Below are 23,694 nucleotides of genomic sequence, written 5' to 3'. Positions count from 1 at the left end.
GTTGGCGAAGAGATCCATGTGGGAGACTGGGTCTGGTTAGCAGCCCACGCAGTGCCGGCCAGGTCGTTGGCCAAGAAGAAACTAGGGCATAAGCAACTGGGGCCCTACCAAGTCGAAGAACAGGTCAACCCGGTGGCTTTCAGGCTGGCACTTCCGGAGGGTTCCAGGATGCATCCGGTGTTCCACAGATCGGTGCTCACTCCCTACAAGGCACCTCACAGATTTCAGGAACCAGGAACGGCGCCGAGTCCGCTCCGAGAGGGAACCGGGCAACGGGGAGTGGCACAGGAGGTGCGCATCAACGAAGTCACGGAGATTTTGGACTCCAGATGGGGGGAAGAGGGGGTAGAATACCTTCTCGCTAAGGAGGGCACCCCGGCCAGTGCCAACAGCTGGGTGCCGGGCTACGCTTTAGACGAACCTCTGCTCAAGGAAGAGTTTCATGCCCTCTTCCCGCATAGGCCAATGCCAGCGGACTTTTTCGACGACTGGCTTTTCACGCCCACGCTTTCAGCCAGCACGTTCCGGGGGTTCGACTCGGAGGAGGAACCAACACGAGACGCCAGTTCCCCGGAGGGGTCGCCCTCGGGATCTGCTTCAGAACCCTCGTATTGGTGGGATGATCGACCAGAGGAGCAGTGGCGCAGGAAGTGGCTGGAGGGTCCAGGACGAGCAACGCCTCCAGAAGGAAGCGAGGGAGAGACGGACATGGACGTTTTCGGGGACGACCAGGGTTTCGAGCACGGCGGCACAGAGATGGAGGCAGAGGTGACCGTCGTCGACAAGAGCAGGGAGGAAGAACCGGAAGACTTCAAATGGAGGCCCGCCACGGGAAGCGAACTGTACCCGACATTCGTTCCCTTGACACGGCAGCACCCAGCTCCAGCACCGGAAGGCGGGGAGGGGGGAAGAGGGGGCTTCGAGGGGGGGATGGATGTCAGGGGTTCAGGAGCAGAGGCGAGGGAAAGGGAGGAAACAGAGAGCGAGGGGGAGGAGGCAGAAGAAAAGATGAGTGATGACGACGACCCGAGATCTCCGAGTCTTTCCAGTGAATCAGAAGATTCACAAAAAGGAGCACCAGTGGCCAGGGCAAGGGGGGAGACTAGGGGGACACCCCAGGAAGATAGAGCCAGAGGGGACTCAGAGGGGAGCAGTTGGAAATCGGGACCAGCGTCACCGCCAGAGAGCAGGGATGAGGAAGGGCGCCAGGGATCAAGCGCTGGCAGCTCACAACAGGAGGGAGGGCACGAGTCAGGAGTGGCCACACCTCCATCGGGGAGCGAAGAGACGGTTAGACGGAAAGTGGAAGGTTGGGCGCGCGCGCCAAGTTCAAATGCACAGGAAGGTGGCGCAGTAGGCAGCCCGGAAAGGGAGCCAGGTCCTAAAGCCCGGCGCAAGGAGACAGAAGGGTCCGGGGGGTCAGCGTCAGAAGAATCCCGGAAGGAAGAGACCCCGGGGGGCAGAGGGACCCAGAGGAGAACTGTCAGGCGGAAAAGGTGGAGCAGGGCTAGGATATTAAGTTGGTGCACAAGGGGCGGAGACTCAGACGGAGCTTCGCCGATCTAAGCATAAGACGTAGAGTTGCGCGCAGCAGCTTGAGAATGGAGACTGTAACTCAATAAAGACTTTTATTTAATGATCGCTGGCTGGCGTGATCCTCTGTGAGCTAGGATCTGGAAGCAACCCTGACAATTATTATTATTGTTGTTGTTGTTGTTGTTGTTGTTGTAAAAAAAACAGCTCGGAGAAGGAAGATGGTGCCCCATTTTTACTGCAACAGTGGAACTAGAGATGGAGGGTGTTTAACCCACGCAGTGTCTCTGATCAACAGCCTGCCCTGGAGGAGGAAAATGTTATCTATAACCGGAAAATAGGAACCTGCCCTATACTGAGTCAGACCATTGGACCATCTGGCTTTGTATTGTCTACTTTGACTGGCAGAAATTCTCCCGGTTTTCAGACAAGCTTTTCCCAGCCCTTCCTGGAGACATCAGTAAAGGTAAAGGGACCCCTGACCATTAGGTCCAGTCGTGACCGACTCTGGGGTTGCGGCACTCATCTCACTTTATTGGCCGAGGGAGCCGGCGTACAGCTTCCGGGTCATGTGGCCAGCATGACTAAGCCACTTCTGGCGAAGCAGAGCAGCGCACCAAAACACCTTTTACCTTCCCGCCAGAGCGGTACCTATTTATCTACTTGCATTTTGACGTGCTTTCGAACTGCTAGGTGGGCAGGAGCAGGGACCGAGCAACTGGAGCTCACCCCGTCGCAGGGATTCAAACCACCGACCTTCTGATCAGCAAGTCCTAGGCTCTGTGGTTTAACCCACAGTGCCACCCATGTCCCGGAGACATCAGTAATTGAACCTAAGACCTTCACATTCAACGCAGATGCTCTTAGTTATTAAGAAGTTAGGTGATCTAATCAGGGCTTCTCCATAATACACTGGCTTTTGACCCTCAGTACCCAAGGCAAGGTGATGGACCTTCCTGGCCTGATCTTTATCTCCATCGCTGCCCCTGAGCCAACTCTGGCAGATTCCACAAGCTCTCTGCCTCTCTCCAGATCACCTGCCTTGGCCTCAAGGAAATGTATTCGTTCACCGTGGGCTGGAAACTCATTGCACCCATGACTTCTGTCAAGCAGGCAGTCATACATGTGGCTTTCTATGCAACACCACAGCCCTGCTGGTCTTCTACTTGCACACCCATTATGTCAGTTTACCTGAGAGTTGTTAGGTCACTGATGGGAGATGCAGCCTGGTTTGCCCTGCCGCTGAATTTGCCCAGATGTTTATGTCACTTGTTCCCTTGGTTTGATGTTTTGTCGCTAGTACAGAGATGCTACATCTGCTGGGGCTTGCCTCTTGCTTGTGGAACAGATTCCAAGTAGTCATCATCATCACTAATCCCTTAAGGAAGGAACTTCTATATAAAATATTAGGGAGTATTGCACTCAGCTGCTGTAGCTGACCGTATCCATTTTTCCTTGAATCTTTCACCTATTTAACATCCCAAGCTACTTAGCATTTATTTATGGAGTTTTAAAAAGTCACTTTTCATAAATAGTATTCTAATCAGGACACCGATATCACTAAGGTAGGTCAGTATTGTATTCTCAGCATAATGCCAGGCCACTTATACACTGACTAAATCACTTCGATCATCCGGAGAAGCCTTCTCAATTGTCCCATTATGTCATAGTCATTTAGTTTATATCCAAACTAAAGCTTTTGGCATAGTGGTGCCAGTACTTTGGAACACTGTTCTCAATGGAATCAGCAGTCAACAACGATTCTGATATTTTACCACCGGCTGAAAACGTTTCTCGTTTCATCAAATATTATTAGGGAATGAGACTGATTCAGAGTTGGCCATTTCTTTTGCACCTTATTCTTTTGCAATGCTTTAATTATTGTACTCTATACCACCATGGTATTTCCCCTTGAGTGTTGGGTTTAAAAACTCTCCTGTAAATAAAATTAATTGCACAGAGGTGTGTGTGCTTGTGTGATGGAAACAAGGTAGCGGCTTACCTAGTGAATTCATAGCCAAGGTGACATTTGAGCCAGAGACTTCTCGACCCCCAGTTTCTGGCCTGAGACTGATCTAACTGGATTATTATTATTTTGGGATAAATCATTAAAAACACTTAATGACCTTGCTAAAATGGATAAATGGCCCCAAATCAGTAAGTGTGATATCCTCCAAGGGCAAAGTAGCAGTTTCTCTTAATGAATATTGGCAAACTTTAACCCCCGCTCCCAAGGTCGGTTGAACAGTTCCATGGGGATTTAGTAGGAGTTGCAGTTGCACAGCTTGCAAGACAAGCAAGGCACTAGATGCCTCACTAATAAAACTTCATTGCATATAAGTTCAGGCACTCTCCTTTGACTTCCTACTACTTTTGCCCACTTTTTCCACACAATGCAAAACTTTACAAACTATTCCTATTGTAATATTCCATTTAAAAATAAAGAAATAAAATATTGAAACCATGGTTTTCCCCCTATATTAATCTTGTATTAAATTTTATGCTTTTCATCTTGTCAGCCTGATCTGGAATATTGTCCTAATGGAAGTTCACCCAATTCCCTCTTCACTGTATTTTAGACAAACTGAATATGTTTCTTTTATTTCAACACTTTCAGTGTCACTGTTTTTAGACTGTTTTTGACTACCACTTTTAAATTGTCTTCTTTTAAAATGTGTATTTTTTTTTGTAATGAGAGACTTGTTTTGTTTTGTTTTGTTGTAAGGTGCTTTGGGTGCTCTATGACCAGATAAGTGAGGTACAAAAATATTAATATAAAATTCCCCTTTAGTGTTTCAGCCTTTGCTGAATCCCCCCCACCAACTGAAACTCATTAAGCAGTCTGTATAAGGCAAATAAACAGAAAAGTAGGGCATGGAGGATATATTTTTGGCCAGTATTCCATTACAAAAGGGAGGGGGGACCTCATGCAAGGCTAACAGATTTGAATAAACACATTTTATTTTTGAAGTTTTGAGCAGTCCAAACAAAAAGTTGTCGATATAATATAAATACAAAAGTATTTAAAGCACATCATTGACAGCCAACTACATGGTATGCAAGAACGATAGCAAACCACAGGAGCAGCAGAATGTTGGAATATTGGTAAATAATAATGGTTTCCTAGGGCATTACGGTATGTTCACATATACAGGGTATGCAGACTTTTTGAAATAAAACTGAAATTGTACAGAACTTCAGGTCTTTTCAGAAACAGATCAGCATTTTTAAAAGAGTAATACATTTACATAGGCACACATCAGTGTTCTGCTTGTTTCAAGAAGGTAAAAAGAAACTTGAGAAAGAGAGTCTCCAATTTGTAGGTCTCCATCATTCTTTAAGAATACTGCTATCAGAAAGAATACAACTATTAAGATAAAAACAAACAGAATGGAAAACAAACAAACAAATTCAACATCTGAGATTTGAGTATAGGCGTGGAGCATTCTAACATTGGGCTGGGATTCAGACAAACAAGATACACAACTCCATATGCCCAAGCAGGTTTGGCTTTATGTTTCTTAGGTTGCAGCTTCCCAATGTCATATGGCAAACCACTTTTCACACTAAGGAGAACTTCAAGACAGCTTGCAAAAAAAGGAAGTAAATAAATGAATTGGGCACATCTAAAGTAGGGCTCTAGTTCCAAGCCCTGGATTAAAATCTAAGACACTTGTCAGAAAATCCCTTTCTGATAAAAGAGACTTTAAGCCAAATAGTATTTTGCATTGGTGCCTTATAATGACAAATTAGTCATGTGTGTTACTTGTTTGTTGTGTAAATCAAAAACCTTTATTCAAACCATTCAAACCATTTGTGTATATCCAAGAACAAAGTTTATTTATAATGATTTTAAAAATTATAAACCAAAGCTGACTTTGAACTTTCTCTTTCAATTCTAGCTGTGCAATATGCATGTTTATTCCTTGGTTTAATGCTGTTTTGTGTTGAATTTTAAACACAGGAACAAAAATTTAGAAAGTACAGGTTTACTTGTTTAAAAGCATCTGTTATGGCTCATTCCCACAATGTGTATGGCACTCAACTAAATATTTTTCAAGAGCAGAACACAAAACAGTTTGACACACCAGATATTATTTCAAGGATGCATCCTTCCTGCATTGGCATGTACTATAGTGCCACCTTCTGGTCAAGCCTACTGTATACATACAGCCTCACAGCAAGTTTTCAATTATAGTGTGTAAATTGGGTGTTTGAAGTAGTTCAAATATTGATTTTCCAAGGCATTGTGGCTGAACTCCACTTTATCAAAGATATATTTTACTAACATAGCCAAATCACAATTAGGACGGGAAGAATTTCTCCTTGAATTAAAATGGTGTTAATTTCCTACCCGACCGATCACTGACAATATTTCAACCATGTTTTTGTTATAATTATACAAGGAAAGCTATGGACAGTTTTTGGGAAACAGTCCAGAGGTATCAATAGTTTAAAAACATATAATTGGTTTAATAATAGCTGCATTTAAAGAAGTACCCTGTGAAATGCTAGAAGCCAAATGTGAAGGCTGAAAAGATAGGATTTTAATATCAAGAGTCTGCAATCTAGTGTTATTTCTAAGACGGTTAAATGGAAGAAACATCAACTGTCTTAGAGACTCTAACCAGTAAAGAGAATTACTTTCTTACGGATTCAAATTTTGCTACTATTAGGATCATGGGTTAAGTGAAGTATAGTGGCGATGGCAAATATGTTTAGAGAAAATTGTTCACTTCATTAAATAACCACTTCCCAATTTGTTACATACGATAAATGTAATATGTAATAAATTTATTACATATGAGGGGAGTGTAAACTTATTACAACCCACATTGAACAAATGTAGACCTTTCCAATTGGAAAGGTAACATTTCTTATTATCAGGCAAAATCATGGAACTTGTGATAATTAAAAGTGAAGCTCCCACGGTGACACTAAAACATCTCCATTAAACCTAGGGGTAGTTGTGGTCATACAGGGATAGAGTGGTCTGTTTTGAAGGAGCAGAGAATGTGGGTTCATGTAGTTGACTTTGTGTGACTGCATGCAATTTCAAAGTCATTGAAATAGCTTCTGGAAGGGTTTCCATTCCTGTGACAGATTTGGTAAGTCACATAGTAAACTAGATCTGACTGTTCAGAACAAGTATGGTTCACTAAACTTGTTTAGACAATTTATTACCATTGGAATTCCACTCACAATCACTACACAATGTGGGGAACTCTTGGCTGCCCGAATCCACCTAAGTGTTGACTTTTAGAAAAACCAAAAACACAGAAAAACTCCCCCCACCACCGAAGTAACTCAGGCTTATAATTAAACAATTTAACATTCCACACTTTGGCCTTTGTGTTGTCCTTTAGCACATCTGCCATTTCTTACCCATGGATGTCAGCAGCAAAATCTACAAATATTTATATGCAGGAAGAAACTAGCTTAAAACAGAGGTTATTGAAGAACAGTTCCTTTAAATAGGTTTTCATATTAATCACTAAAGGAATATGACTACATTTGCCAAGTTTATGGTAATGTGCGTATAATGGCTATAATGAGATCACTTACAACATTAAGGAAAAGAAGTAGACTTGTTTGCTCCCTACTGAAAAAATCTGACAGGTCACTGTTCTTCATTAGTGACTCTAGCAAGGAGTAGTGCTGAAGACTATCTTCAGACCAACGGTTTGCAAGCCTACATTGAGACATTTCTGCCACAGGCCAGAGGACACATAAACCAAAAGAAACTGCTGTTCGGACTGTGCACACATTTGACAGTTCCAGCATTATTTGGCCTAGCAAAATAAAGCCATGATATGCCTGTTTATGCACAGTTCACAGAGGAATAAAATGTCACATTTTTTTACAACTTTTGCATGAGCTGAGCATTACAAAGATTAGGGTACAGGACTGCCAAGAGGAAGCACTTACGTTTAATTGCTTTAAGTGAGTGAGATATAAACACACTCAACATTTATCTGCTTTAGGGTGCAATCCTATAAAGATTTAACTGGGAAGAAGTCCTATTGAACTCAACAAGGATTATTCCCAAGGAGAAAAGCATCAGATTGCACTCTGAAAGTACTAGATTTTGGGCAGGGTTGTGCTCTAAATTACAAATCTTCTCCCCTGGTGTCATTACCATTTAACACAGCTACATTGTAATGACAGGATGTATGTTAAAAGGTAAAAATGTAGGGTGTGTTTATTGTTAGAACCAACAGGTTATCTGCATTATTTCGAATGGCCTGCTTTAGCGATGTTGCTTTTCAGAGATAATGTGAATCATGCAAATGTCTGCTTTTATACAGCAGTGAATGCTGTATAAGAAGCATTAAGATGTTCAAAGCCAAACATTGGGGAAAACCACTTGTGTGGTTTTCTGCAAAGTGCTTCAGGAGGAAGCAAGGAATAAAGCAAAAAGCGATGCCTAAACCCAAAGATATTCAATTATCTTCTCTGGTTCATTCTAAGCCACAATCTTAGCAATCAATTTTGGACATGGCCGAAGTGTGCCCTATGTGTTACTGAAATCTAGTAGAGTTTGGTATTCTAGTTACTGCAGTATTAGGTTAGTTCAGGTAAAAGCCCTAGATGAACTTAAGTTTGTTTAAAGCGAGCACAATGCTGCATAAGCACCCGATATCCTGCTGTTTAATCACATACTGTTTGTTGGTTTTCAAGGATTTAAAAGCAGCATGCGAAAAGCCCTTCCAACACACCAAGCCAATTTCTCTTTGCTGGTGGTTTGCTCCACAATGCTGTGATCCTTAATACATTTAGAGGTGTTTTCAGTTCCAAAGGGATTTATGGACACAAATTGTACAAAACTGAAGACAGGACGATTTGATTTCAGGTGGATCTTAAGGCTCTTCTCTATTTCCATGGTAGAAAATACTCAGGGCAATTAAAACAGTATACTGCTGCGACACTAGAAATCCCAGGGTCTGATATTAAAGCAACTGGAACTCGATACAAAACGAAACAGCCTGTCCCCCATCTTCACCTCGACAAATAAAGACCACCTTTTCTGTAGTAAGAAACCTAAGATCCCTGTCAGATCCCCTGAGGTAGTAAAGTGGGAAGCTTAGTGAATCTTCGTCTTTCATTTTATTTCAGACTGCAAAAGTGGAGTTTCAAGAGATAAGCATTTATGAATCTGCTTTAAATGTACACAAGCATACCCTTCAAACTGGCTACTGTGCAGTAACAGAAAATGAATTTCAAACCAGCACTGAACACGAGTCGGAAAAGAGATGTACGCTTTCCAGTGAGAACACACGTTGTTATGCCTCTCCTTGCTCACAACCAAGTGTCTGATGCTCACTGCATAGCGTTAGAAAAGTTGACACAATAGGAGAAAATTGCAATGTTGAAATATGAGGAGTTTAAAGGCAATCCTTTAGGAGCAGCTTCAGATCATCACATTGCAAAAGATGCCATATGATGAGGCAGCATGACTGCCTACCAGCCTTCCATTTTGTCCATAGCTGCATGTTCTTGATAGATTTACTCCTACCTACCCACACTGAGAGTTCATGGTCCACTGCAAGCTTTTGGTCTTCCATCTTCCTGAACACAGCTGGTAATATTGCTATCCATTCAGTAAGTAGACTACCACTTCATACGTAGACATCATTATAGCTGTGTTTGGAATCTGTCTAATCAGATGTGTTGTTAGGCCACGGTATAGGGCGTTATAGCCTTCTTCTCGCACAAGCAAAGACAGTGTCTGGAAAAAAGACCTGTACTTTGTTCCTTCTTCCCGTAGTCTTGTTCGTACAACCTCTGCATCAAAAAAGGAGAAAACATTTTATCTTGAGGACAGCTTTCCACAATCTTGGAAGGATTACAATGCTTGCCTACTTCTACAATGCATTACTTATTTCATCTGTTGTAGGACCCTCGTACCCACAGGACCTCCTCTCCTGGTATGCCCCACGGAGGACCTTAAGGTCCATAAGGTCAACACCCTAGAGGTCCCGGGCCCTAAGGAAGTTAGATTATCCTCAACCAGAGCCAGGGCCTTTTCAACACTGGCTCCGGCCTGGTGGAACACTCTGTCTCATGAGACCAGGGCCCTGCAGGATCTGATTTCTTTCCGCAGGGCCTGTAAGACAGAGTTGTTCCGCATGGCCTTTGGCTTAGAATCAGTTTGATTCCCTCCCCCTCTTTCTTTTTTCCTTTCTCCTCCAGTGAAGAGGCTGCATCTTAATGTTTTAATGTTGTATTTCAATCTTGTTTTTAAATGTTATTTTAATCAACTTGTTTTTATAATTGGTTGTTAGCCGCCCTGAGCCCGGTCTTGGCTGGAGAGGGCGGGGTAAATAAAATTTACTATTATTTTTATTATTATTAGCCAAAACAGTACTCAAAAGCAACATATTAGACAACTTGTGCACAGTTCTCAAAGGCAAAATGTGATGAATGTATTGAAAGTAACTTATCTTCTTGGACCGGGGAAAAAAAAAAATTGGTTGCTGATTTGCTTAACAAAAGCCTCCCTTACCGTGTGGATAGGCTATGGATGTAGCACAAGTTTTCGAAGTAGCTGCAGCCATCATCATGCCAACAAAGTCAGATGCTTCTTTGACAGTTTCATCTTCCTCATCCATAGCAGAAGCAGACTTATACTCCAAAAGTCTTCGCTTAATACTCTCATAAATAACAAAGTGAATAACAGTTTCTGATATGCCTGCATAGCTCGCAGACATTCCTCGGTAAAAGCCTTTAATTCCATCTGTCTGATAAACCCTGCGCACACATTCAAAAGCGCTCATCCGTTTTTCTCCACGATTCCTGAAAGAGGGGGGAGAAATTCAACACTCAGAAGAGCTTTATTATATTTTGCCAGATGCAGACACCACTCACCATATCTGTAAAGTTTCCCATTTCATTATTTCATTTCATGAGTCTACTTGCAAGCTACAGAAAACATACACCTTTATTATGAACACTGAAATGATATCTAAAACTAACCCAGATCTACTGAAACAGTTGTCAGGTTATACTGATTCAGATGTTACAGAAATCATAAGAGGTACTGATGATACCTCACACCCAGCAACTTCATAAAGATATCAAATAGCATTGGGGACAATATTTACATTTTTTTAAAGAGTTCAATACCTTGCATCAAGTTGTAATCGTGTCTTTATTAGCCAAATTGGATTGGTTGCGGTGATTGCAGTGAAACCTAAATAAATATTAAAAAAGGAAGATTAGTTTTGCAAACATAATGAAAAACAGCAAAGCTAAAACATGAATAAAGATACAAGTTGATACAAACTGACCTGTGCTATGCTAATGGTTAAAAACCAAAAGTAGGCATCTTGACATTTTATTGTTTTCCCCCAGTCCATCGTAGCCAATATTTGTTTTTGCAAGATTTCAATAAAGTAAAATAAAGCCTCTTTATTCTTCTTAGTAACTAGCCATAAGTACATCTAGAACCCAATTTGTGCCCATTTATTCATACAAATCCCTTTTTGACACCTTTCAAACAGCCAGAGTGAGACTAGGCTAACTGAATTTAAATGCACTCCAAACAAAAGCAAACTGCAGTGAAACTAAAGCATGCCAGAAGAGTCTAAAATGTTCTCTGCAAATTTAATTTATAAAACAAATCAGATCATAAAAACACGTTAACTACTTAATGTTGTACAGCTCAGAGACACGTTACTGTACATCAACACAGTATAGTTTATACAGTATAATTTAGCAGGATGTTGTATTAATTGTGCCAGTGAGTTCCACTAGCAGTAAAAGCAAGGATTTTTGGTTGGTCCCAGGAATACTTGTACAAACATACAAAAGTGAGTTGTGAAAGGAAGACAGCTACTCAAAATCTAAACGGTATTAACAGCCAATAGTGTGATTGTTTTGCCACTTGCAAATAATATCTCCTACACTACACTACCATAAAGAATAGAAAAGCAGTACAGGAGGGCAGCTTTTGAGAACTGTACAGTTATAATATATAATGCATTGCATATCAGGTAAAATGTCTGCAGAAGGGAGGTTGGAAATTTGTTGTGCTCAAAGTACCCAATTTATTACTATTTATTCAACTGGAATGACAAGCAAATTATTCCTCTAACCATGCAAATCCTGCTCTCCTCTTGCAGAAGTGAGTGTTCAGGAGCATCATGTGCAGTGCATCTCCCATGCACATTTCAAAACAGAATGGAAAAGCCTGCTAGTGAACTACACAAAAAGGAATGTTTGCAAACCAGTTCCCCCCGCCCCCCTGGACAATCTCTATTGGTATTCACGTGGGGGGGAAATGTGAATGAAAAGGTTAAAAAAAGAACTGCCAAAGGATCTTAACTGTTTTAAGGTTTAGTTAACATTACAAAACTTTCTCTTACTTCATGTCACAAAAAGCACACTTTAATTACTTGCACAGAAGCAGAACTGGTAATTAATATTGTTTGGCTAAATGGCAATATGCCTAGCTAATGTTAAGGTCCTTTTAATGTTTGCATCCCCCAAGTCATTGTTCTTCCTAAACACAGGCATCATCTTTAGCTTTTAGCCACAGAAATACTGCGTAAGTGCATTAATGGTGGGAGGTTTTTTTTTGTTTCATACGTGTTCAAACAAATCAACAAACCTGGAGAATTGGTTTAGACATTGCCCATGCATACGGGATATAACACAGGACACAAAAGGAACTGTGCCCTAGCTGCCCTAGATTAATCACTATGAAATGGTTTTATGGAGAGTTAACTAAATGGTCTGTCTGCCAGTGATGTTTACTGCCTACAGCACATGCAAACACAGGTCTACTAAGAAGCAAGCTCCATTGAGTACAAGGCGGCTAACTTCCAGGTAAGTGTGTAAAGGTCTATAGCCTTAATGTATTTCTAATTGGTAATCTAAAGGGGAATAGAGGCAGAGAAGAGACTGGGTACAACATTCCATGAACCCAACTTCAAGTCCTGGGTATAAATGCAAGCAAACATGCTTATACTTAGCATCTTTGGAACCTATACAAGCCTAAAAAGGAAGAGAATCAAGACACTGCATATGTTGGACAATGTTTATGTCCCTTGTTCCATCTGAGGAAATAACAAAGTACTTAATGTAACTCAGAAGAGTATTTAGCATTGGGCAGATTGTGCCCCGTTTTTACTTTTAAGACTTAAGCAATGTTCAGCTATATATAATCCCAAATTTAAAAGCACTAAGGTGCTTGGACACAAAAAACTGCTGGAGGGTAAGTTCACAAATACAAATGCACATGCTACAAAAGAGGGATTACTCTTTTGGCAGTTGTTGAATCAATCCATCAGATCATGTTTAAAACTTGGCTAAATTTTAAAAGGTATTATGAGGGTTCAAATGCTGCTCATAGGAATGTCTCATACCAAAATGCACTTGAACAGTGACTACATATGACTTCAGCTTTAATCCAGCTGCATATCTATAGGGCTGGATCCAAATTTTCCATGATCAGAGGAAAGTGAAGAGATTTTGTTTTGCCAATTCCTTCTTTTCCCTGAACATCTGCTCCAGAGGGTAGGAGACTACCAGAACAGCATGGGACTGGTGCTAGGGGGTGGGGAATCAGCAAAAATGACCTTTTCTAACTCTCCATCCTCCAGTAGGAGCCTCCATTGGATCAGAGTCCCTTATGTGAATGGAAGAAGCCCTTTTGTTTGTGTAAACGCATAATGCTTTAGTTAATTATTATCTTTAAATACTGGAATTCAATGCAAAATATTTAAGGCCATTTATATGGCTCCATTAAAACAAAATGAAACAAAACAAGAAGTTGCTCAGTGCAATCCTATGTATATATTTATATTTTACTCAGAAGTCCTAGTATGCAATGGGAATTATAGGCCTTATTTCAGTTTGCTGTTTATTTCTAAAAGCAATTCATGTGAACCTCTAACCAAAGAAGGAGCTCTCTCTCTCTCTCTCTCAAGATTTTTGGAGCAAAACAAGCTTAAAAATAAAACAGCTAAGATCCCAGGTATGCATCTGCATTGTCTTTGTTTGCAAGGGATAATGTATTGATAAATGCATGTGAATACATATTATGCCAACAAAATTTAAATAGAAAGGAAAGAGTGTGGTGACACATACAGTTAACTGTACTATTATTTAAGGGCAGTTCTGAAATATTTTGCCTAAATAAAATAGAAATATATAAATTAAAGGTAGGAATCCTATGGATTGTCAATAAGGAATGTAATTTCACCAACTTGGCTAAACACGCAACAGTAGTCCATAAAACTGTTTTTCCACCTTTCCCCAGGCTGCACTGGAAGGAATAGCTGGGTGATGTATTAAAACAATGTATACAACTGGAATTCAAATAAAAATATTCCCCTTACATTGTTTGTTTAAGAGTGGTTACAAACCCAAGGTGTGGTTCTTACGCTAGAGGCTGCAAGAGACGCTCAGTTCAGTACTCACGAGGTTTAAGTTAGTCCATATTTCTGCAGGAAGTGACCTGCGGATGGGGAGCATGAGATGACACGATCTCACTCTTTTCACGGGAGAAATGTACAGTAAATGCCTAAAATAGACACAGGCTTTTCTGTATCATAACAACAAGCAGTGACCTCATCAGACATATGTGACAAAACTGAATCCCAATGGAAGGATTTGTGAATTAGTAAATGTGAGATCTAACTTTTTAAAAAAGTTTAGAACAATAAAAAAGGAAAAAAGGTAGTACAGGCCACAGGTATTTTTTTAAAAAAAGTTTTGCAAAATGCACTGAGTACTGAAATTTCTGCCATCTGCAGCAGTTTAACCATTTAACAGCTTGCAAAATACTTACCTATACTTATTTTTAAAAGCCCAAAGTGCTGGGTGTGTATGTGCACATGTCAAATAAAAATGCTAACCTTGTCACAATGGGCAGAAAAAACAAGCCTTAATGTCAGGTTGAAACCAGTTTAATTTAAAATTTGAGACATGCCTGAACTGAATAACTTGTACCTATTTTACAAATGTTTGAAGTTATAGATTAAGCTAATTTTGAGTCTTTGGGAAGTATAAAGCAAAGGGAAGACAGACAAAATTAGAACAGATCATATAATTCAATTAAGCCATTAGCTTCCCTCTTTGGCTCAAAATGGGCTATAACGGAAAGCCGGACTAAGCGTAATTTGACAAAAGATCTTCCATACAACTTTTTAAACTTTGTCTATGAGTTGGTTCTATGAAAACAGCAAATGACTTAATAGTAAAGGCCCTGAAGTTATCAAAGATTACAGAGCATGTTGTAGTTGATGGAATAGGAATGCTCCTTAGAACACAACAGCTTCCAACTGTTCCATCAAACAGTTGGGTGTATAGTGTCAACAAAATCACAAAAGAAAGTATCACTGCTCTTTCACCCAAAGTAGCATTGTTCTCCATTACGTGTGAAACTCCGAAATTCACAATGCACTACCTCACCGCAACACCACCTCAAAGGACAAGGTAGAATGAAATGCCCAGCTTCCACACACTCAAGGGGGTATATTATACTAAACTGAATCATGTAATTCTTTGTCATGGACTGGCTGGACACAGTGGAATGGTGGGAGGAACCAGGAAGGCATATCAGAGTCCAGGTGGTACGATGATGAGTGGTCAGAGGGAGAAAAGAGTGATGACTAGGAGGTGCTGTTGGAAGCTGAAGAGGTAACAGGGTTTAGTGAGCAGGAAGTCTAGCAGAGAGAAGTCCAGAATCTGAAGCAGGAGCAGATGGAGACCAAGGGACAGAGATGAGTCAGACTGGTGAAGAAGCCAGGGTGTCTCCCCTTCTGCTGTGACAAGCTCCCTTCCCCCTGGTCTCACAGGACCCAAAGTGGTATGAAGAGGAAAGAGCAGAGACAGACATGCCGGTGGAGTCTCAGATTGCTTGCGAAGGACTCGTGAAAGGAGGAGACTTAACCAACTACGGAAAGGTGGGGATCTTCAGTCCCCAAAACTGCCTCATAGGGACAAGATTTACCAGGAAGAGTTGCTGTGCTAATTAGACCTGGCTCCTCTGAGCAAGCTTTGTTTCTGCTAATAGTTAACTTCACGTACTCCTTGTGATTTATTGCTGGCTGGCTTCCTGACATTCTGTAGGCACACTGGAGTGTATGCAAGGCTTTAGACTGAGATGATAGACTCATTTTGGAACTAGCTTTTTTTGTAACTGAGGCAACTAAATATCTTTGAGGAGTTCTGTTAATTTCCCTGTACAAGTATAGTTTGCAAAGGGGAAAAAAGCCAATTAGGCTTTCTTTACATTCTTAGACTACAGTTTATTTTTGCTATTTCTATTCAGCAAAGCAAATGGAGCTTAAAAAATAAGGCATTTTGTTGACTGAACTCATTAGGCAACATATTGAGGGTGGAATGGGAGCATGATGGCAGTCTGGCTGGCTAAGGGTCCCCTGGGTTCTGCAGCAATTCTATCGCTGAATACAAGTGGCCCTGTATACTTGTCTAACTTAACCCCGAATACATTCCAGAATGAAGGATGATAAGCAACTCCAATAAGGATTGTGAAAAAATGTCTGACAAAAATGCTTCTCCTTCGTTAGACAGTAAAAGTAAAATAAAGACTAGGTACAGAATAGCATGAATTTTAAACATTTCAGACTTTGAAAGATTGTTTTTTTTTAGAAATTTAAAAAGGAATACTGTCTACAAGGTTTCAAATAAAAGCTAATTTAAAAAATAGTTCACAACCGAAACAGAGTATTTTGAGTGTGTAGTTTTGAGACTGTTTTGGTGTCAAGTGACTCAAATCAAATGGTATATATATTTACAATTGCTAGTGATATGAAAGCAATAAAAACATCTATAAACAAGGTTTCAATAAAATATATTTTTTTTGAGAAGCTAAGACAGAAAAAAGCCTCATACTTCTTAATTGTTCAAGCAACTTTGAATTTTAAGCCAAAACAGACTTTGTGGGTACAATTGTTAATAGCATAATGTAGTGCATTCAATGAAAGTTTTAAGAAGCAATTAGAAAAGTGACAAGGTTAGCATTTTTTCTCACAAGCTATGTTAACGGCCCTTTATATTAGTTATATGGCTACACAGCCAACACTATGAATCAGTATTTTATGCATCTTTAGCGGAGGTTTTAAAATGGAGTCTATGGGATTTCTAGCATCCTAAAGCTATGCTAGTTCAAGAGGAAAAAAATAGCTACCTTCCGAGCCAATCTGCATGGGACATTCTTTCACCAACCATGTGGTTTAGGTGCATAACTGCAAAGCTGAATGTTAATGCTCCGTCAGTATTGCATGAGCACAAGAGCAAAATAATTTCAAGTAGTAAGATCAAAGCCACAGAAGTGCAAAAGAGGCAGCTTCGCATTTTAAAAGCAGAATAAAATATGTACAGGTCTTGAAATGACAAACAGAAAAATCTAAGTGTCTCAAGAGATTCAAAATTTAAGTTTCGTAAACCCAGAGTTTAAATAGCAAAAATTCAAATACCAATACAGAAATTATTACTGGACATGTATGTAGATATGAAACCTGCCAACAAATCAGATTTTCACATTTATTTAACTGGGCAAAGATGCACATCTCTTATGAAAAACAGATAAGGAACCTTTTAGTTAGTTCTGAATAACCTTTTGTGTGCAATATACATTGCATAAACTAAAAAATAATCTTAAGATTACTAATCCATTTTCTTATCTTCTGCTCTGCTCTTTTGTCAAGAGAAATAATATTTCTTTAGAAATTTCTCTGGAGGAAAAAAAAACACAGGTAACAGAATAGTCTTTCATATTAACAAAGCCTCTGAAGCAATTAATTGAGGTGCAGTTTCAAAAGAATAGCCAATCACACAGTTATCCCTCTCCCACCAAACCCATTTCATTCCCAATGGATTCCTTCGGTGGAGTGTAAAAAGAGATAAACTATATTAGAAGTACAGTTCTAAGCATGCCAGACAATTATCTTAAAAACACAGTTTTCTTTTCTATTCATTTCTTAGATCTAACATTTTTATGTTTTAAAAAAAGAATATTTGGGGCACAGTGCCCAGTTGGGGAGAAACCCTATGCTACAGGGTTGGTTAAATTATTGGGCCATTATAATTTTCTTTCATCAGATCTATTTGTGAGCCACTCTGAAAGTGTCTAAAAATATTTGTATGCTATATAGAGAAGATTCACAGCAGAAGCTATCATATTCCCTGCAAGTGTCATAGAGTATTAAGAACCATTATGTCCCACTTTAGCCCCATTCTTCTCTTTTGAAGAAACAGAAATAAAAAAACTTTACAAAACACGTCATGGCTGTTATGCTGGAGGAAGTACACAAAAAGAATCTACATTTAAGCCATGAACTGAAACATTCAGTAAATCCCCCTGGTTCAGGTGGGGCTACTCTTGGGGGAAAGGGTACAGCACTGCACCCACAGGCTCTAAAACCATGCACAATGACTCTGGAGTAAAGTTCATGAAGTCAGCAGTACTGCAAAGAATTGTGCTGGATTGCATTTTTATTTCCCTCTTTCCCCAAGAGGCTTATTCACCTCCAAAACAGGAAAAACATATTTACTGGCTTTCTATCGCCTTATCAAGGGAGGGGGGGGCAGATTACCTAATACTGCAGCAGCAAATTTTAAATATTTCAAGCACAGGAGGGTGACCAAAATCTGCTGGTATATTATCACAGAAAGTCAGAGCAGTTGTCTAAACACAGGAAGGAGTTTCAAAATAAAATGAAGGGGCAAGGAGAAGTCTCATTGCTGGCTTCTTTAGTTCCTATAAAATTTGCTTAGCAAATTTGAAATTAAGTCCACATGACTTAGCTACCTGGAATGACAGCAAGAAAGTCTGTTCATATACCATAAATTCTCTATTCATTCTCAAACCATAAACTTTCATACGTAGCATTTAAGACCAGAAGATAGTCTGCCCAGCCATTCTGCCGCTATACCCCGAACCAACCATTTCCTGTATTTCTGCAGTTCCCCATTCACCATAGCCACTCTAACACTAAAAGGCTTTCCACATAATTAAAGCACAAATTTACAGATCCTTACCTGCTACTCCAGCTGAGGTCATGTGTACCTTGGTAGATTCTGGCTCAAATATATTATTCAGCATTTCCTTGCAATTGGAGTATGCAGCAAAATATATTGCTCTGAAAGGAAAACAAGTTAAATATGATCAATAGAATATAGCTTTGTAGTAAAACTAGTAACAGTGATGATAGTTGCATGAAAGTGCATGCCAAGCAGATAGGTCTCTTTCTCCATTGAAATATAAATGTACCATTGAAAACAATAAAAGGAAGCAGTGCTAGTTTTTTCAGATGTTCTGCAGAAAGACCCCAGCATAGATCCTCATTCTCACCACACTCTGAACTTCCAATTCCTCTTAGATATGCATCATAGGAATTACTAGAACCTGCTGTTAAGGGCTGGGTGAGGTGGAAACAATACACCATTTAGAATAGTACTGTAATCACAAGACAATGACCACCTTCCCTCAGACCTAAAAAGTTCTGACTTACAAAATGGCTAGGTCTGAACTATGACAAGTTGGTATGTTTCACCCTCTGTTGGATTCTTCAAGAGCACCAAGCAAGGGCAATACAGTGGTGCCTCTGGTTACGAACTTAATTTCTTAAACTGAAACCGCTCTTATCTTGAGGCGTGCTTTCGCTAATGGGGCCTCCCGCTGCGTGCGATTTCCGTTCGCATCCTGGGGCAAACGTTCACAACCAGGAGCAGCTACTTCTGGGTTAGCGGGGCTCATAACCTGAAGCGTTCGTAACCAGGAGTGTTCGTAACCAGAGGTACCACTGTACTGAGATGCTGCCATACATTTGTACCTTGGTTCTTGAACGCGTTGGTACTCGTACGTTTTGGCTCCCAAACGCAGAAAACCCAAAGTAAGTGTTCCGTTTTTCAACGTTCTTTGGAAGCCAAATGTCTGACGCAGCTTCCGCTTGAGTGCAGGAAGCTCCTGCAGCCAATCGGAAGCCGTGCCTTGGTTTGTGAATGGTTCCAGGAGTCGAACGGACTCCTGGAATGGATTAAGTTTGACAACCAAGGTACCACTGTATTATGAAGTCGCTTCAATACAGTTTTATATTTACAAAAAAGAGAAGAGATTTAGAAACTATCTTACATTGCCAAATGGAACATTACAAATAAAAATCAAATGCAAAATGCAGCCACATTTAAAGCTGCAAGATAGAAAAAAATATTATTCTAATCAAAACAAGAGACACCCACAAGGGGCCTTGCTTACAGCTGCAAGTTAACCCAAGCAAGCGTTATGAATCACCTGCTATCACAGTTTCTCTCTCCACAGTCACTGAAGACAAAGAAAGTTGACCAGGCAACAGCTACTTGTAGTAGGAGCACACAGTGTACTTGTTAACACAGCTGGTGAATACAATTTTGTATTTTTATTTTGTGAACCACCCTGTGATCTACAGATGAAGATCAGTATACAAATTTAATTAATTAACTAATTAGAACTAAGTAGTAAAAAGTTCTTTAACACTTGAGCTAGGATTCTTAAAAAATCCAGCGTTTTTAAAAAAGTGGTCCAAGCCCTTCCTTTCTCAACCTGTGGGTCCCCAGATGTTGTTGAACTACAACTCCCATCACCCCTAGCTAGCAAGGCCAGAGCTCAGGGATGATGGGAGTTGTAGTCCAACAACATCTAGGGAACAGCTGCAAGCCATTTCCTGAAGAAGCTATTTACATCCAGCACAAAAACTAGTGCTTCACTTCATTTTCATGTTGAGATGTTTTAAAGTGCCTGATAGGCAAGTATATATATTTAGTTTTAAATGTTTAAAGTAGATAACAAACTACCCTAGTAAATACATATTTGTTGCAAAAAAAATAATTTAAAAAATCATATAATCAACTTTTTGCAACATAGATAATCTTGCCACAAGGGGGCAGGAGAGAATTTTCTACAATATTTATTATATATATTATTTTAACAGCTTTGTTTCAAATTGGTGCTATTCTAATTACCTAAGAAGTCCCTTAAAACATATTTAATGTACAAATAGTAATTAAGCACACACCAAGGAATACTTCTGTAATACTCTAAAATTTAACTGATGTACATTGACTTTTGAATGGTAGTAACATTTTGCATGTTGTAACAAAAAAAACCCAACCCCCCCCCCACATACAATCAGCAGAGGTTGCTATATGAACAGCCTCTAAGTCTTCATGAAACAGAACATTAAGTTAACATCATTAGCTCCTCAAACATGTGGCCTTTCACAAGGACCTGATAAAGTGGTTGTTTTACGTGATGTAATGAACAAAATGGAATCCATAATCAATGGTGTATGCTATACATGTTAAGAAACAAGCTTATTCAAACAGAGAGAAGCTGTTAAAGCTACTTAGTGGATGTTTAAATGAAACAAAAAAGTATTTGTCCATGGTTGATGACTGGAAAAAGTGTGCTATGTTCATTCATAAGCCTGAGAATACATTAGCAAATGGACAAGCCTAGCATGAAAATTGGGTAAAGTCCACAGCCACATTTTTAGGAGAAAGAGAGAAACAGGTTAAGTTATTTCCTGAGGCTAATTCTGAGACACAAAATACACAAGACTGCCTGCACCTTTCTATGGCTTAAGGAGCTATACACCAAACTATTGCATTAAACTTATTAGAATACTAGTCCCATCTTATGTGATGCATCTTACTTTTGCCCACTTTCCTTGCAAATTAATGCAAGATGGTGTCTACAGAATAATCTCTTATTGACAAGTTTAAAAGGAAAGCATCCGGTGGGTGAGGAAAAATGAACCATTCGCCTTCAAGCCTCTTCCAGCTCTACTGCTGCACTCATATTACAGACACAAATGTATGGGCCACAATATTAAAAAATACTGTGCACAACAGCACGCCCAAATATTTATGAAATAGAAAAGGGCTAGGTAAAAAGAAAAATGCTGTTTCAGCAGAAACTTTTAGTAAGGAGTGGAGGCTGCAATACTAGGATCTATCATCAAGACAGAAACCTATTTCATTTTTATATTGCTGTGGTTTGTATTGTCTGTTATTTTGCACAATAAATGTGATTTATATGAGGCACTAACCAGCCAGAAATTAACTTTGGCTGAATTCCAACCCTAAAGTCAGGGTTTTAATATTAAGAAGCAAAGAGAATGGCTGTGAAGGAATCAGATACAGCTGCGATTTCTGAATGAGGAACAAGACAAAAAAAAAGCTTTTACAGTGTTATTTTGTAGACACAATTCCATTAAAACCAGCCATAATGATTTTTTTTTACACAAGATGCCTGGGACTGCTGTATTAGCCCACTATTGTAATCTACACTTTGTTTTAAGGATATACAAATGGTCCTTCTTCCCTCTGCTTACCAAACAACTACAATTATTTGCCTACGTGGCAACAGCTTAAAGCAGAACAAAAGCAAACAGTATTTAGCATTATGGAAACTTTAAGCAGAGCAATATCAAAAATGGAAATGATACAGCACTGAAAAAGCAGTATGTTGCACACAAAGCAAAAAAACTACCTAGAATAATAATATCATGTCTGAGTGAGAGTGGGCTGAAAGTTGGACCTGCCAGAATCAAATCTTTATTTCGTACAAAAGGTGACTGGAGTGAATTCAGAGGAAACAGATCACTGCCTCTTAGTGCACATCCAAAACTGGGCGTGCAGCCACTGTGACTCATGCACAGAACAGCTGTTTCTTGGCATATGCCTCCAGCACTTTTGACATTACAATCTAATGATTTTTTCCCCATCGCTCATTCCATACATTTATTGTCTTCTACAGAAACAAAGCAACAAATTATCTCCATTAAGTCTATTCTTCTGTTTCACTTGAGTATTTTGTACAGCATAAAAAACAGAAAACCTCTAGGACTTGTTGTCGACCTCCAAATGAAATCACATCAGTTTCACAGTGTAATCCTAGCCCTGTATTGCTGACTGCTGGGGAGAAGTCGGGGGTAGGATGCCAGCTAGGTGCTGCTCTGCTGGCCTCCACCAGCAGAGGAGAAGAGTGGTGATGGGCTTCACCATGGCAGAGATCACAGCTGCAGCCTAACAGGTGGAAAGCGATCACTGGTGATAGCAAGTGGAAAGCCCTGAAATGGGGAGATTCAGGTGACAAGCACTAGGGGCTTTGGATTCAAATCCCCATGGATCCTCCAATGGACCCAGAACTCAGGTCACTCAGCCACCAGCATAGGCATAGCAAGGAAATGGCAGGAATTGCCTCCCCCAGCAAAATCTGGAGTCAAATCATCCGCTGACCCCACAAAAATGTTGCCCAGTGGCTTCAAAAGAAGGAAAAGTATTAGAAGATTTATTTGTGTGATAACATAATTACTCTGGAAAACTCTACACATCACCTAATCCTAAATAAGATATGATAACATTTGTTCATTTTACCTGGATGGAGCCACGCCTACCAAATTAGGACCCAATCCCCGGAAAAGTGAGCGAGGGCCTTCCTTCTGTAAAATCATTCTGCAAAAGAAGCACACATGTAATAATTTACATATTTAGGAATACTGAAGCTATATCGAATCAAATAATTTTATTTTGAAGCACTAAACATATACAAACAGGCATATGTATACACAGCACTTTTCTACACCATAGAAACTAAACAAATGTTGGGGGCTCTTTTGTAATTTTGTACATTTTCCTTTTTTTAAGCAAATCCCATGCTCATTGCAGGACTCTTTGTAGACAGGATCCCAGCCCAGCACAACTTCCATGCATTACATCATCCCACCCCTGTCTGACTGGGGATCTTGTCTACAAAGAGTTCTGAACTACGGTGAGCAAGTACTCCCCACTACCGCCTTCCATAGTTCTTCCTCCACTCTCACCCCCAGCCACACCATTCACTTCTTTTTTCCTACATTGCACGCTGCATTGCTGCAGCCTCGCTCCTTAAGCAACAACCATTCCTGTGTATGCACTGTGCATGCAGAGAGCAGCTGCTGTTAGTATCTGTCCAACCACAGGATACTGTGGTCTTGAGGCCCACTGGTGGCCCTGGTCCACAGTTTGAGAATGCTGACTTAACTGTTCTTGAGTCTACCCTACAATTACTCGCATGCAGGGAACCAGGGCTAAAACTACAACACATAATGTCACTGCTGATTTTAATGTGCTTTTATGATTGAATGGTCCTGGCGATTTTATTCTTGC

At 40.1% G+C, this 23,694-nt stretch overlaps 1 protein-coding gene across 2 annotated transcripts in view; it reads right to left on the bottom strand.

The window, feature by feature from the left end:
• Positions 1 to 4,476: 4,476 nt before the first annotated feature.
• The window catches only part of SLC25A36 (solute carrier family 25 member 36), a 40,565-nt gene continuing 21,347 nt past the window's right edge, over positions 4,477 to 23,694 (bottom strand). For both annotated transcript variants that reach the window (XM_082221930.1, XM_082221931.1), the window contains exons 3-7: positions 22,924 to 23,001; positions 18,547 to 18,647; positions 10,660 to 10,726; positions 10,040 to 10,329; positions 4,477 to 9,318 (exon numbers count right to left, since the gene is read on the bottom strand). In XM_082221930.1, coding sequence (XP_082078056.1) covers positions 9,125 to 9,318; positions 10,040 to 10,329; positions 10,660 to 10,726; positions 18,547 to 18,647; positions 22,924 to 23,001 — 730 coding nt within the window. In that variant the 3' untranslated portion in view covers positions 4,477 to 9,124. The remainder of the gene's footprint in view (positions 9,319 to 10,039; positions 10,330 to 10,659; positions 10,727 to 18,546; positions 18,648 to 22,923; positions 23,002 to 23,694) is intronic.

This window comes from Podarcis vaucheri (genome assembly GCF_965113315.1).
Source record: "Podarcis vaucheri genome assembly, chromosome: 5".
Taxonomy (NCBI): domain Eukaryota; kingdom Metazoa; phylum Chordata; class Lepidosauria; order Squamata; family Lacertidae; genus Podarcis; species Podarcis vaucheri.
Note: the sequence above shows the minus strand (reverse complement) of the source record. Positions and strands in the feature narration are given on the sequence as shown.